This window comes from Colletotrichum lupini, chromosome 3, assembly GCF_023278565.1.
Source record: "Colletotrichum lupini chromosome 3, complete sequence".
In the NCBI taxonomy this organism is placed as follows: domain Eukaryota; kingdom Fungi; phylum Ascomycota; class Sordariomycetes; order Glomerellales; family Glomerellaceae; genus Colletotrichum; species Colletotrichum lupini.
Window position 1 is genome coordinate 1,392,890 of NC_064676.1, and position 15,861 is coordinate 1,408,750.

Here is a 15,861-nt window from a genome sequence, read left to right on the forward strand (position 1 = left end):
TCTCGTACGGTTAGGGTGTTCCTTTTCTTTTAATTTTACGAACTATTCGCGATTTAAATATGCAGAGGTTTATATACTTTTTTAAATCGTAGAGGATAAATTAATAGACCCCTCGATCGCGCAGAGTATCTATTTCGATAAGATCTAATCCCTTATATAGCTTTTTAGTAGTTATAATTACGCCTTCTTTACGTAGTTTAACTACTAGCTCAAAATCGGCTTTCTCTTTTACTATATAAAAGGTATTAATTACCTCGTCGCTAGTAATAAATTACCGCGTTAGTACTTACTATCGTAATCTCCCGCGACGTATTAGTACCCTTTTAGTAATTTCCTCTTCCTCGTCGTCTATTAATACTACTACGACGATTTTATTAAGGATAATTTCCTATACCTCTACCGCGGGTTATATAGCTTCCCCTAGCTCTTCTTCTTCTTATAGGCTAGAAATTACCTCGATAGGATCTATATAATATAGTTTAACTACTATAATTAATACCTCGAGTAACTAGTCGCGATCTCTTATAACTATATAAGAACGCTCGTTAATAAAAATTAATTTATATAGCCTAGCCTATTATTAAATAATTTCGCGCTATACTCGTATATCCGAATTTAGGGGCATATTTAAATTAACCCCTATATCGGGCCTATTGCGCGCAGTAATTACTTTATTAACTTATTTTTTTACGCTTACTTCGCGCAGTACTTATATTACTTTTTTAACTACTTAAGCTCGCTAGCTTACGTCTAGCGACGGTAGCGAGGCTAAGGTCGTTCTTAGATATACTCTAAATACTAAAAGCGTCGATATAAGCCCGTTAGGCCCCATAGTATCGTTATAGTATTTAAATACCGTCTAGAGGTATTCGTCGTCGTTAGAATCGGGATTTTCCTCTTTAATAATTTTAAACGCTCTTTTTAATTACTAGTGCGCCCTTTCTACTTTTTTAATACTATAGTGCGCTTCGATAGGCACGACTTTTAACTATATACCGTAGGCCGTCGCATTTTCCTTAAATTCTATTAACTTAAAACTAGTATTAGCGTCGGTTCTAATACCGTCTAGCGGTCCCTAATATATATCGATCTAGCTTTTTCGTAGAGCTACCTATACTATTTTTACTTATAGATCCCGTAGGAATTGCCCTACTTAGAATAATATAGCCTCGTCGATTATATATAGGACCGGTCGACTATTTAAGTAGAAAATATCGACGACGATCTCCTAATTAAAGTTAAGCTTATTACGCAATTTAAATTTAAATCTGCGTAGGCTCTACGCATTTATTTAGTATTAATAGCATACTTTCGTTAACTACTCTAGCGCCCCTATTTTAATATTATTATTACCTAAATACTTTAAAAAGTTATATAGCCTCGCGACCGACGGGTAGCTAAATCTCTAGTATAGTCGTCTAAGCTTACTTTCCGTTAGGTAATTAATTAACTTCGTATTGTTAGTAAGCCTTATAAACGCGTACCCCTATCGTCGTTTAATTATTTCGAAGTACTTACGGCTAGAGATTCTGTTCCTCGTATTATTAAATATAATACCTAATCGATCTATATTTTTTAAATATAAGAGAAATGGGGTATTAACGGGTAGGATATAAAAAGTTATCGTTCCGAAGTACGTCTCTACTTTTACCGTACCTAGGGCGACGATTTCCTTACCTAGGCCGAAGCTAATCCTCGTAATACCCGCTATTAACGTATTAAGTATTACTAGCGCGATTTTCTATAGCGCCTAGAATTGCCCTTTTCCTCCTATTAACTATTATAATACCCCAGTATCTAAGATAATCCTATAGAAATTATCTAGGCTATACTTTTCGTTCGCATAGAATACCTATACGAGCTTAGTATTTAAGTAATCTAAGTAGTATAAAAAGGACCCCTCTAGCTACCCCTAGAATTACTTAGCACCCTATCTCTTTTTTTTAAATATTAAAAGAGTAGAATTCTGCGCTATTAGATTCGTCCTTTTACCTACCTCTATATCCGTTGTCTAAGGGACCTTCCCTTACTATCCGTAAATAAAAGCCTACTTATTAAGGGCTTCTACTACTTTTTATTCGTTTAGCTTCGTATATCCTCCCGAGGCTAACGGGGCGAAAAAAGAGTAGTTAATATCGTTAACTTCGTTATAATCTAATTCGTTAATATAGGGGGTAAGATCTTCTTTATTTTCCGAATCTTTTATAAAGTGCGGGTGCTTTAGGCCGCTAAATTAGCTACTTTCGCTAAGTTCCGTACCCCCGGATCTACCCTTATATATAACGAAGAATTAGTTAAATCGATAAGGGCTAGTTTTACTATCTACTACCCTCGATTTTCTATATTATTCGTACGATTTAGTACGCTTTTCTTCGGAGTAGTTACTTAACTAATATCTATCCTTTTTATAAATAAAATACTACTTCTTCCGTTACCCTGCTCGCGAGTTAAATCTCTACCTATTTAATAAATCTAAGATTCCCTACTAGTAATTGCCGTACTTAGCTTCCTTTCCTTTCTTATTATACGTTCGGTCGACCTAATGCTATTAATAAGGGCCGTCGTACGTTTAAAAATAAGTTTAGCGCGGCATTCTCGCCTTAATATTAAAACTAGATCTTAGCTTCGAGCAGAGCGTCTCGTAGTCTTCGGGTACTTAGTATAGAGTTATTTTCGCCTCTAAAACGCGCTAGATTACGGTATAAAGATATCCGACTTTCCGCTCGTTAGTCCCCTTATTTAGTTAGGTTTTCGCTAGCTTATTAATTCGATCGATAAGCTTTTCGAGGATTTCTACTCGCGATTTGCCCTCTATTATCCTAGCTACAGATACGAAAGAAATCGCTCGTAGCTTAGATAAGAGCTCTAGGTTCTTATTATAGGTCTCGAAGCGGCTTCGGATTACGTTAATTATGCTAAGAAAGTCGTTTCGATTAAGATTACGCACCGCTTCGTAGTAGTAATTAGAGGCTTTACCTACGAGTATAATATTAACTACCGAATAGTACTAGTGTTCCCTAATTCCGACTTTTTTATAATAATCGTAAAATATCGTTAAGGTTTCTTATAAGACCTTATACTTCCCCCCAGAATATAATTTCTCTTTCGGGAAGATCTTTTTAAAGTCTATGAACTGCCTCGTATTTATTATTAGATTTTCGGTATTTATATACGATCCCTGCGTCGCTACGTATTATTAATAACTTTAGGTAGTCTACCTCCTTTCTTACTAGCCGATTAGTACCGAATTTCGTATTAGTAGCGGCGACGAGCTATAGATCGAAATAGGCAGAATTATCGATTATTATACTTCTAGTACTATATTTTGCCTTTATATATCCTTTTATGATAACAGATTGCCGTTAGTAATTATAAGAAGGAAATCTAGGTCGTTTACCCTTTTTCTAAATTCGTTAAAGCGATTATACGCCCTATCGACTTATACCTAGGTCTATATTACGAATTCCTCTTCCGTAATCGTCGCTACTAGGATTTCGTAAGGTTCTCGCGATTATAATTACGCTAATAATACCCCTCGCCCATAAAGAAATCTATTAACCGCTTTTATAATTCTTAAGCTTGCGCTTACGAACTATTTATCTAGCTAATAGCTAAGGTCGTTTATAATCTCGTAAAATAGGGGTTACCCCTATAGCCCCTTTTTCTTATAGACCTTAGTTAAATAAATTAATACTACGTTAATTTACTTACCGTTAGGCTAATCTGCGATTTTATATATCCACGTCCCCTAATAGTCCGGGTTAATATTTACCTATTTATAAGGGATTGGGATTCTATTTAAAATCGGGTTTCGTCCTCTTCTTCTTTACCCTAACTCGCTAAGGGTCGTACTCTAGCTTATACCTATATTAGCGGTCGCTAGCGTATTTAATCTTAACGAGGATATATCTAATCCGCGCGCTGGTTATAATAAATCCGTACTTTCGCTACCCAACGAATTTATTAAGGTCTAAGAAATTCCCGCTTCCTCTCGCTATCTCGCTACTACTCTCATTTTTACTATTTCTAATAATTACTACTACCCTTCTAAATCGCTAGCTATCGTACTTACTAAGATCCTCCTTTTTATCTAATATAAAAGGGTAGGTTCTAGCAGTTCCTTTTAATAATAGTAGCGGTAGACGTTTATATTACTATAATAAGATATAGTAATTAGTCTCGGGATCTTTACTAGTTACCGATTTCTCAAAATTAGTAATCTTATACCGTAAGCTAGTATAAAAAAAAGCCCTTTAGCGGCCCTCTAGAGGATTTTTTTCTTTTCCCTTAGATCCTCGTCTTTTTAACCTTTTTTTAAGCTAATAGTGACTCTAGCGGGAGGTCGCAGGACCACTTTGGGGTAGCCGCCTTCTTCTTAAGTTAATCTCTAAGATCCATAATATTCTTAACTCGATATTATTAGGACCTCTAAATCCCCTCCTCCCTCGTTAAACCGTCCCCTATATTATATTCCTAAGTAATACCCGGGGGGTAGTTAAGGGAGCTACGAGGAGGTCGTCTAGATCGCGGGCTTAAGGGCGTACCTATAAGATCCCCGTAATAATAAACTTTTCTATATACCGTAAATCTCTTAGCTTAATAACTCCTATAGGGTCACCTTTGTTACTAAGTAAGAATATTTACGTTTAGAGATCCCCTTCTTCGATTGCGTAGTGCTCTTTTATACTATATTATTAAGCCCGTTCGTCGCGCTAGTTAATTAAGCGGGTAGTCGTTATATAGGGAATTCTTTTTACCAATTTAGCTAGTTAATTTCTAATCGCGGGCCGGCCGCGGGGAAGTTATTTAGTAAAAAAGGCTACTTAAGGCGACGGCAAAATATTAGTTACCTAAATAGTTCTGTTAACTAGCGTAGTTTAATATAATAAACGTCGACCTCTTATAAGTAATAAAGGGCTACGATTACTTAATTCCGTACGGTATTCGAAAATCGCCTCCTTTTTCATCTACTTCCGTAAGGTTAATTAGCACGAATCTCCTATCCCGTATAGTATTAAGAGGTCGTCTCTTCTACGTAGCGAGATACCTTACCGATCTACGATAATAGAATTTAATTACTAATTAGTATTAGTAGCCCTATTATAAGGTAGTTAGTTCGAACCGTAGTTAATAAAGAGATTAATTAAACTATCTAGATATTTACGTAGGTATAAAAAGGAGGTTCTAACCGTAGGTTAGGCTGGCTACGATAATCGTAAATAGGGCCCCTAATTGGCCCCTGCGCAGTCGGCTGTATGCCGCGGTCGAATTGGACTTCCAATCCGACACTCTCACTCACTTTCTCTCACTCATCACTCACATTCGTACATTACACACGTACACACCCAAAAATTCTGCCTTGACTGCCCATGAGGTCGGCCCGTTTTGTCTGCCGGTGGCGATCGTCCGTCCTTTTCAACGCCCTCGCTGTCTCACAAGATTCGATGTGCAACCTGCCAAGACTGGATCGTGCTTTGGTAAGTCGTCAATAGCCACGAGGAGGCCAAGAGACACCGGCACTTGGCAGTCGACTTAGCATTGCGGCTCTCAGATGCCAAGTGACGAGATATCGAGTCTAATACAAAGTCTAATGAGTGCAAACTCAAAATCAAACAAAATCAAGTGAATAAAGCGTTAAAACAAAGATGCGATGCTCATGGTTTCCCCTTCTTGTGAGATGACGAATGAGAGGGCGCGGTCCTTTCATCTCAGCTGACACGACTCCAACTCTGGCCTCCGTGCCCAGCTGCGTTCGTGCTTTACTTAGTAACTTCACACATAAGGTAGTGTGTGCTAATTATGTGGTGTTCTCTCTTACTCCAAATATTTCAACTGATCCTATTCTCGTCCCGTCCAGTAGCCATTGACTTTGATCCCCCAACCCTGGTGCACATGTGATCAACGTACCGTTTCTTTGCCACGCCACGCTAAGTACTATTCACAAGTCCTTTTCCTGCTATCCCACGCGGGATGGGTACCAGTCAGTTTCACTTTGAGTTGGATGGACGTCTGCACCCGACTAGTATCCAGGGACCAGACCTGAAGTTTTGCTTGTACATGTAGCTTATCATGTCCCTTTATTGGAGAAAAGTTGGAGTTTTGGTCTCATGTCTTCCTTGTCCCCAAGCTATTTGGCGTTCATCGCGGCGCGACTCCGCGCGAGGGGGCTGGCTGGCTGGTTGGCCTTGCTCGACGTAACGCAGACCTACCCAAACTCCCACCAATCTGAGGCTCTCGACACCTTCCATGGGCTGAACAGTGATCAAACTGCATTAGATCCGGTGTCATCGGCATGTGAGGGGATACCGAGTGTCGTCCGAAGGAGGGTACGGCAGTTCCTTGCCTAGATTGGGCCAAGTTGTGTACACACGCAGGAGCCCATGATGCTGCTGCGGTGGTGTTTTCTTGGCTCACGCCTCCCCCTCTTTCTCCTCTTGCCTTTTTTGCCTTCTCTCTACACGTATTGGATGGTACAGTTATCCGCCTACAAGGTTCGGTCGCTATCCCATGTGGTTGCTGTGTTGTACTGGGGGACGGGCAACTTGCGCAAGCGGGCAAGCTGCAATGCGCGGATCAGATGCGATGCAGCAAGCATATAGAACACCTCCATCAGCGTGGCGGGGGGAGGGGTCTGGCTGAACTACATTGTTATCTCTAGGATCAAGTCAAATATCGAATAGTTGAGACCGGATGAAGGTGATGACTTGACTCTTTCTTGAACAGATATAATCATCCCAACTGCTCTGAAACCATTTTGTCTGTTCCCATCACATCAGCCACCGACGGCCCCGGACACTTCTCTTTCCTCACTTTCCCTTTCTCATCTTTTTTCAAACAACGGCACTTTGGGTCCTTTCCTGCTGTCAAGATGGAGAAGATCACCCGAAAGGTCGAAAAGGTGAAGGACGAGTTCGCCACAGATGCCAGTATCGCACGAGCTCGTGACTTTGTCGTTCAGGGGGCACCAAAGCTTCCATCAGCCGCGGGAGTCTACCTTCTGGACAAGGTCCCAATCGTCCAGTGGCTTCCTCGATACAATCCGAAATGGCTCATCACCGACTTCATTGCTGGTCTGACCGTGGGCGTCATGCTCATCCCGCAGTCTCTAGCTTACGCAAAGATCGCAACTATTCCTATTGCCAACGGCCTGTACTCAAGTTGGCTTCCAGCTGCGTTTGCAGTTTTCATGGGAACATCAAAAGGTTTGTTTGCATATCTGTCTTGACTAATTCTTGTGGTTCTTAGTTTCTGACTCTTGGTCCGATGTATAGATCTTTCAACCGGACCGACCTCCATCTTAGGCCTCCTGACAGCTGAAATCGTGCGCGATCTCAGTGAGGAAGGATTCGACATCTCAGCCATTGCCTCATCCGTTGCCCTCATGGTCGGAGTCTACTCACTCGTCATCGGTCTCTTCGGCCTCGGATTCCTCCTGGACTACGTCTCATTCCCAGTCCTCACCGGATTCATCTCAGCCGCAGCCCTCGTCATCGCCTTTGGCCAAGTCGGATCCCTCGTCGGCCTGACAAACGTGCCATCCGGTGTCTTCAACGTTATTGGCGATGTCCTTCGTCGTCTGCCAAAATGGGACGGCGCAACGTGCGGAATCGGTTTCGGAACCCTGCTCATTCTCGTCATTCTTGAGAAGGTGGGCAAGAAGTACGGCAAGAGACACTTTGCTATCAAGCTCCTCGCCAATTCCAGAGCCGTCATGGTTTTGGTCGTCTTCACTCTCATCAGCTACCTCGTCAACCGCAACCGCGAGAAGTCAGACTACGCCTGGAAGGTCAGCCAAGTCAGCACCCACGGTATCACCCACCCCATCGTACCCGCCTCGAACTTGGTCCAGAAGGTCGCTACCAGAGCCGTTGCTCCCCTCGTTGCCAGCACTCTTGAGCACTTGGCTGTCGGCAAGGCGTTTGGCAGGAAGAACAACTACCAGATCGACCAGAGCCAGGAGTTCAACTACTTGGGTGTCGTCAACATTGTCAACAGTTTCTTCAGCACCATGCCTGTCGGTGGTGCCATGTCTCGAACCGCTGTTGCCTCTGAATGTGGTGTCAAGAGTCCTCTGACTGGCGCGGTCACCGCTGCCTTCATTCTCTTGACGCTTTACGTCTTATCTCCGGCCCTTTACTGGCTTCCCTCTGCAACTTTGTCGGCAATCATCGTGAGTTTCCATTGACCGTACTCGAAGAAGATCCACTAACAAAAGGTATAGATTATGGCAGTTGTCCATCTCTTCGGTCCTTTGTCCTTGTTCTACAAGTTCTGGCGCATCTCCTTCCCCGACTTTGTTGCCTCAATGGTTTCTTTCTGGGTTACCATCTTTGTCTCAGCCGAGATTGGCATTGGCGTTGCTGTATGTTTCCTCCTCTTCACAATACGACTTTCTTTGAACCATAACTGACTCTTCAAATCAAGGTCGCATGGAGCATCGTCTGGACTCTTCTCCGTTCCACCTTCGTCAAGCCCGAAATCCACTCCAGCAGCGCAGAAACCGCCACTTCTATTCCACAACCCATCACCCGCATCACCAGCGGCGGCGGTCGCCAAGTTACAGATGAACGCATGGAGAATGCGCGCATTTCCATTCCAGGCGATGCCATCGTCGTCGACTTCAACGACGCCATCTTCTTCCCCAACGCCGAGCGCGCAAAGACATCGACGCTCACGGCCATCAAGCTAGTATACCCGCGCGTTGAGAGCAGCCTTAGCCAAGACGACAGAGAAAGACACTGGAGTGTAGCAGCAGAGAAGCGCCTAGAGAGATTGAGAGCGCAAAAGCAGATTCGTCTCAAAGAGACGCCGCTTGCTATTGTTGTATGGGACTTCACCATGGTGCCATTTATCGATACATCAGGCATCATGACGTTGAAGGAGCTTAAGGATGAGATTAAGTTGCATTCTGGCAAGGGTGTGCAGATTCGCATGGTTGGCATGTCAGACAAGGTTCGGAGCAGATTCGTAAGGGCCAACTGGCATTTGGTCGATCTGGAGGAGTGGCGAGAGGAAGACGCGGACCTGGTGTACCCGACCATGGAGACTGCAATTTGGGATCGTGATGACGGCTCTGGAGCGGACATTTCGAGTGAGAAGAAGGGCTGAGCGTCGGATGAGCCGGAGCTTACAAGCCCTGTCTCCTTAGAACAGGCTTGATTTTAGCTTGGCCGCCCAAAGGTGACGGGAGTATGATTCATGAGTAACATAAACATTGCAGCTTACCAGATACCTATTTCTTACATTTATCTCGACATTACACAATCTTGCACATTGCCACAGGTTCTCGGCGTTGACCAAATTCTGGTTTTTGCTAATTCTTTAGGACGAAATACTGGTTAATTGCAAGACAAGCCGCACGTGTATGGCATCATGAAGCTTCTTGAGAGGGGAAATCTCTATTACTTTGGGAAATTGTGTTTATGCTTGATTCATTCGGGGAAACTGACACTCCATGTTCTTTCCATTCAACCATGCCCGAATCAATTCTCAGTTGCTGTACAATTCTTCAGCTCCCCATCCCATGTTTCCTTTCAATCTCAAGACCAGAGAACAGCATAGCCCACAATGGCAAGGACAACGACGACGAGAGCAGTACAAATAGCCAGATTGTGTCCCAGGGCACCCATTCTCTGGTTTCGGGTTGCCTGAGAAATGAACATCTCATCATATCGCATAATCTTCATCGTCAGCTCGTCGCATCTGTCCTGAAGCTCCTTGTGTCGCTGGTAGTGTTCGTCCTCAGAGGCCTTACTGCCGTGCTTAGAGGCGTCACGGGCGTCCTCGCAGAAAATGAGGTATTGAATTTGCTTGTCTTGGGTGGCTTGAGTCGTCTGGATTTGCTGTTGGGTGGCCTCGATCTGTTGTTGGCCTTTGTCCATACGCTCGACGTTTCTGTCCGTTTTCATTTGGCGTCCTTCAACTGCCTCCACTCGGCTCATCGCCGTGCGGTGATAGTGCACCGGATCTGTCTTGACTTGGAATTGATTCATGTCTTTCTTGAGCTGATTGCAAGTTTCCTCCATCTGCGCAACGCGTGACTCTAGCATCAGCATCGCCGTGTACTTATCGGCTGAGATGTCAGACTCCGTCTGGTTGTAGCTCGTATGATTGACTACAGAGTTCTTGAACTTGAATGTTAGAAGCTTAGCATAGAAATGGATTCCAGAGAGGACACAATACCTGCTGGTTCTGATGGACGGAGTCCTTGCCCTTGGCCGAAAGAGGGTCATCCTGTGTGAGTTTCTGCGCCCAGTCAGCTGGAGAATAGATATTATGCTGGTACGCCACACTCGAAGTTCTCAATGTCTGCATCTTGCTGCCTTCCTGAACCCTGATCATCGACGCCATACCAGGCAGGTCCCCGTTAAGCGCACGGAGCATCCTGATTTTCCTAACGGTTTGGTTCTAACCATCTGCCTGGCGCCCCCATCCCCATTTAAGGCCTAGATATTGGCACAGGCGCGGGCAGGTGTGGTTTCCAAGGCTTCCACGCCACGCGGTGGTTGAGAATTGGCGCCTCTCACCTCAGGCTTGATGGTAGGAAGAGCGGCCAATTCTTCTGACCACCGCGTGGCTTTCTTCCAAGCTCTCCGCAGGGACACCCGAAGGTGTCATCAGGGCCGTCCCACAAGAATCACCCCCAAAACGGGAGAGTAGGGAATGATCTCGAGCTGCTCTATTAGGGTATGACGACGACGAGACCGAACCCTCACGAGTCATCCCCCAGTCCATCGAACCGGAGGTTGACGCCACGTCCCGCACCCGATATCCGTCACTCGAAGGGCGATGCCCCGGCTCAAAGTAGAGTCGGTGACCGGTCCAAATGGTCCTGGCATCCACACATGCCTCAAGCTTGAGATATCGCCGGACTCCCGATACGTCATTTGCTTAGGACTCGGAGGGCAGGGCAACCACAGGAAGCGCAAGACGCAAAGAAAAACGAGGCTGGGACACAATGTGAATTGTGGGCGTACCTCATTGCCGTTGTCAGAGTCGACCTGTCGAACAGATGTCAGCAAAAGGGTTCACATGTTTTGAGGATGATGTCGAGGTCCAACTTACTGAATTGTCTGCCATATCATCCTGGCTCTCGGAATCATCGAATGAGTTGTCCTGTGTCTTCACCCAGTCAGCAAGGAAAACCTTACTGGTAAGCCCAACTCGTCATCCTCTATTGTGCCACGCCATTGAGATCCTGCATCTTTGCTGCCGCTACCACTACAATCTCGCCAAGATCGGTACTTCTTAACATCCATGGAGAAACACTTTTGGCTTGCGACACCTAGCTACCACGCGGTTCAACTTTTGACGGAAGGACGTTGCGGTTAGCTCAAGAACGCAACCGTGAGGAAGCGTTCCTGAGAACCCAGACATCGATGGGGACCCAGAATGTCACCTAGAAAAAGATCCAGATGTCGCGAGACTAGTCCTGAAAGATGGCTGGGACTAGCTCCATGAACCCGCCCGAAGGCGGAAGTTATAAGGGGGCACCTTTCACAGCCACACCCGGAAACGAGAGAGTAGGGTGTACCTCCAAGGCCCGCTACCCTGCTTGCCCAGCAGGACGGATTGGTGGCAACAAGTAACCGATTGGACCATCCCAGGACTTCCACGAGGGAAATCCGAGGTGGTTGAGACCATACCGCCCGAAGGCAGAACCGGAATGAAGAGGTGATTTGCCCCGACTGCCCACAGAAGGGTGACTGGCCTGTCCAAATGGCCCTGCCACCCTGGCAATTCACCTCTCCAATTCCGGGCTCCCGACGTCTCACCGAGAACAAATTCTCGGCCCGCTTAGGGTCCAATCGGCAAGATGGGCAGGTGGGAAGAGACACGAGAGAAGACGAGTCCGGGACGCAAATGAAAAGATTGCGGGCTTACCATGGTGTTGCTGCTGTGACAACGCTTCATTCTGGGAACCTCGATCTCGGAGGGAGGAGAGCAGGCCATCGCGAGGAAGATCTGGGTGAAATATTCGTCAGTGATGAGGAAAGAAAACCCGAGACTGAGATGAGAACTTGCGCTGAATTTCCAATCAATTCGGGCGAGAGAGATGAGAATGAGCCGATAATGACATGGCTGAGGTGAGGTGGAATGAAGAAAAAGCCGAGTGAGGGGATTGGCAGAGGAAGAGAAAAGAGGATCGAATGGAAGCAAAGCTGGAAGAAGGTCGACATTGCGAAGTGGGCAGCCAGAAAGGCGGTGGTGTTGGATTTGAGAAGAAGAAAAAGAAAGAGAAAGGTGTGAGGAAGAGAATGAGGAAGAGGAAGTGAGCTGTGGCAGACGGAAAAACCAACCAAGTGAGTCTGCCTGACCACCTACCCTCACGTGAGGGCGGTCTGAATATTTTGATTTTCGAGAGAAAAAAATAGGACGCGTGAGGGATGAAATATTGATGAAAAGTTGGGAGGGGGGGTGAGACGCGTGAGTTGAAGAGGAAGGAGCCAGAAAATCGGTCCCAACTGCTCAGACTGACGAGGTGTTGAGAAAGGAAATGGAAGAGTGATATTTGCGAAGGGAAGGGAAGGATGAGTAGAAAGAATGAGAAAAAGATAAATATCGTACCTTTGATCAAAATCATGAGCGACGCGTATCGCGAGATGAAGCCGTCGCCTCTTGTTGGGCGAAGCTGCTTTGTCGATGAGAAAGTGTTGTGGTGACGGAGAAGAAGAGGAAGAAGAAGAAAAAAATGAGAAGACCCCGAGGGTGGAAGAGGGAGAGAAGTTGGGGGTTAGAGGATGTGAGTTAGAAAAAGAGAAATCTCGGGCAGACCAAGGTGGGAGGGTCAAAATGGGCGCAGGGCGTAGACTTGCTGCCTCACGGGTAAGAATGAGGCATCTGGTGCGGTTCTAGACGCGTGTGAGAAGATGACGTCGGAAAGGTGAAGTAAACAGACGCGGCTTCTGGCTTCAGTCGAAGAAGGAGCAGACTCGAAGGGGAATCTAAGGAGACGAATGGGTCAATATCCAGGAGAACAAATCGCACGCCATCCAAGAATACGGGATAATGGAGATCAGAGTAACTGATCGAGAACAAATAATGAGAATACTGACCTCGTGGATAGGACTGCCCTTCTAGTCGCGCTTTGGCAACTGGGTGTGTGAAGTTGAGACTTGCTTTTACTAGGTGACGACAGGTCGAGGTACGATAACAAGACGTGATTTATTATTCGCAGACGGAAAAACCTCAGACAAACTATTTCTCAGCCCTAATGACTGTATTCTATTCGTATCCGCCGTTTATCTCAGGAGTACGACGAACGGCAAACACCATCCACAGCGAAGAAAAGGAGCCAGAAATAATATACCTTGAGCTGAAGCATGCTTCACAATGAAGCAATAGATATCTCCTAAGATTATTTCACTCATGCTCGTCCCTAGTGCATTGACGATGTTTTGGCCAGAATTCTGGTGATTTCACGGGGTCTCTCCTTTTCCTTGGCAAAGTGCGATGGGCATCTCCTCAAGTCTGGATGCTCGCATGTGGCCGGCGCATTGCTCCCAAATCAGACCAGGTGATCCTTCTCCGTGTAGTCTATCTCTTCCTCGTGTTTTATGTCGTCTGTTTTCGCCGCTTGACGGGGGCATTTGCATTTGACCTAGCGATTCTAGGTACTCAAGGGATGCCCATCGTTGCCTTTAAAGCGTCACGTCACGGTAAATCGCCGTTTTCTTCATTGGGCAAACCGCAGTATCGACAGCCGCGAAATTTCTGCGTGCCCAATCAACGGGAATTTCGGGTTTCCTTGGACTCGAGGGTAGCTTGATTGTGCCAATGTTATTGTACTGCTCTAGAGCATACGCAAGAGCTCACTGAGCCTAGCGGATAGCAAATGCTCGTCAAAGGCATGTCTTGGCATCATTGTTGTTCCCGGATCTCATCACCCTAATTAGCCTCCCAGAAAAGCGCGTTGTTGTGATAACTACTAACCTTAGGCCAGAGAATTTTTGTCGCGTCGGATACCTATTCGCAAGGCAGGTGCCAACGGGTGGATGGTCGTCCCCTCCTTCTACGTCAATTTCACAACTTCGATACTGGAGGTTCGATCAGTTCTCGCCGCATGGCTGTCAGCTTCTTACAACTTTGTAGTATTTGTTTCATACTTACTCTGCAAGACTATCTGTTCAACGAACAATTTGATGTGGTCAATGAGTTTGCGTAATCGGGGAAACTTGATGGAAAGCACAAAGACTTCCGTTTCCTTCGAGCAGAACTGGCCCCAAAGCTTACGCCTAATTAAAGCAATCTCAGGGAGGCTCAACAGCGCCAAACAATTACATTATGGAATTTCGAACAAGAAACGTTTTCATAATCAATTGGTCTGTTGCACTACACGCAGGTGACAACAGAGCCTACCGCACAGAAGCCTTGATCATCAGCTATATATGGCAAGTGTGACATGAGATCTGCCATTTTCATAGATGAAGATGGCCGTAAGTCAAAACACTTGGGGATCAAGTCCACTGTAAAACTTAGCTGGCACTCGTGTATATAGTTATACCATGATTACGCTCAGGAATTCTTGCTATCGGGTTTGTGTCGGGTTTGTTCGTCCATACCAGCAATTCTGTCAGATAATACCACTAGCCCCTTCAGTTCTCATCATCATGCCTCTTGTTGTCTCCTTCAAATCTCTCTTGAGCCTTTGCTAAGGCATGTTGGTTATCCAAGGAGTCTCCCATGGGCTACAATGAAGGCATTCAGCCACTCGAAGGACACATACGTACCCCTGAATGCCTTCTGGAAAACGTGATTCACGTTCGTTCTCTCATGAAAGACGCAATACTGTTCACCGCTGACCCCTAATTGGAAAAATAACCTACCTTCCTCTTTCACTACTGTATCCCGATCAGGACAACGTTGGAGGTGGGTCCTTGTCCTGGAATGCCCCCATCACCAACTTCACCTTTCAAAAAGTATAAAGATTCCTCTCTCTGGCTCTTTTCTTCCAATCCGCTTTCTCTCCTTACCGCACACAAGCTTTCCAGACTTTTTGCATTCGTCTCTCAACTCCTATTCACCACACAACTTGCCTTTTTCACGGGCCCAAGAGCACGCCTCTGTTAAGAAGGCATGTTCATGAAGAGCCTTTTTTTTCTACGTTATTACTGGGGAAACAATCTGACAATCTTGAATAGAATCACTTGATCACCACACGAACAATACACAACTCCTCAATCGCAATGTCTCACGGCACTTCTTCTATGAGCAGCAGCATGGCAGTCATGGTAAGGCCAAGCACCTTTTGATACCTGCAGGTCAGCACTAACAAAGACTACAGACTTCTGACACCGAAGACGACTTCGTTGTTGTCGACTCCAACAGCGAGATTGAGAAGCTCCAGAAGGAACACAAGCAAACCATGAAGGCTTTGGTCGACACGCACCTTGCGGAGCTGGCAATGTTGCGGGACAGCTGCAATAGACGCGCCGAGAATGCGATTCGCACCGCTGGTCTGTCCATTGACCGCAACAACGAGCGCCATCAGGACGAGGTCAGAGATCTGAAAAGGGCTCTCGCTGCCGAGCAGGCCAAAGTGGCTCATCTCATGACGGTGTGCCCTCCTCACCTCAGAGGTAGTGCTTCGCGCAGCTCCCAATAGAGATGGAGCCGATGGGAACCTCAAGTATCCCGCCATTATCTACATAGTTCAGTAGTCAGGCCGGGATTGTTTCACTCGCAAACAGGAGATAACCGATACAAGTGATACATTGAGACGGTCAGAGAAAGGTCGAAGAGCCTCAGCAATAAGATCGTGAATCAGTTGGCGACATGGCGCACATGTGAAGGTACCTATCTTGCATTGTTGGCTGATGCAAAGACATAGTATCTAGCAGGAAAGTCGTTCTACAATCCGTC

The 15,861-nt window shown here is 45.7% G+C and overlaps 5 protein-coding genes across 5 annotated transcripts; 2 read left to right on the forward strand and 3 right to left on the reverse strand.

Moving 5' to 3' along the window:
• Positions 1-1,486: 1,486 nt before the first annotated feature.
• CLUP02_05137 (uncharacterized protein) lies at positions 1,487-1,720 on the reverse strand (the record flags this gene model as incomplete). Its single annotated transcript, XM_049284146.1, has 1 exon — positions 1,487-1,720. A coding segment is annotated over one exon (234 nt), but the record flags the coding sequence as incomplete, so codon positions are not given.
• Positions 1,721-6,868: 5,148 nt separating this feature from the next.
• Positions 6,869-9,108, forward strand: CLUP02_05138 (sulfate permease; the record flags this gene model as incomplete). The annotated part of the gene is made up of 4 exons (XM_049284147.1): positions 6,869-7,202; positions 7,272-8,170; positions 8,222-8,362; positions 8,425-9,108. The coding sequence occupies 4 exons, from the start codon at positions 6,869-6,871 to the stop codon at positions 9,106-9,108; spliced, it is 2,058 nt and encodes a 685-aa protein (XP_049141290.1).
• A 431-nt stretch (positions 9,109-9,539) lies between these two features.
• Positions 9,540-10,383, reverse strand: CLUP02_05139 (uncharacterized protein; the record flags this gene model as incomplete). Its single annotated transcript, XM_049284148.1, has 2 exons — positions 9,540-10,130; positions 10,183-10,383. 2 exons carry the CDS (start codon positions 10,381-10,383, stop codon positions 9,540-9,542), a joined length of 792 nt encoding a protein of 263 aa, XP_049141291.1.
• Positions 10,384-10,527: 144 nt separating this feature from the next.
• CLUP02_05140 (uncharacterized protein) lies at positions 10,528-13,864 on the reverse strand (the record flags this gene model as incomplete). The annotated part of the gene is made up of 15 exons (XM_049284149.1): positions 10,528-10,889; positions 10,955-11,000; positions 11,065-11,115; positions 11,151-11,288; positions 11,369-11,398; positions 11,509-11,724; positions 11,884-11,964; positions 12,021-12,320; positions 12,425-12,473; positions 12,568-12,851; positions 12,895-13,094; positions 13,367-13,409; positions 13,514-13,575; positions 13,658-13,792; positions 13,816-13,864. 15 exons carry the CDS (start codon positions 13,862-13,864, stop codon positions 10,528-10,530), a joined length of 2,046 nt encoding a protein of 681 aa, XP_049141292.1.
• Positions 13,865-15,185: 1,321 nt separating this feature from the next.
• CLUP02_05141 (uncharacterized protein) lies at positions 15,186-15,604 on the forward strand (the record flags this gene model as incomplete). The annotated part of the gene is made up of 2 exons (XM_049284150.1): positions 15,186-15,230; positions 15,284-15,604. 2 exons carry the CDS (start codon positions 15,186-15,188, stop codon positions 15,602-15,604), a joined length of 366 nt encoding a protein of 121 aa, XP_049141293.1.
• Between the last annotated feature and the right edge of the window lie 257 nt (positions 15,605-15,861).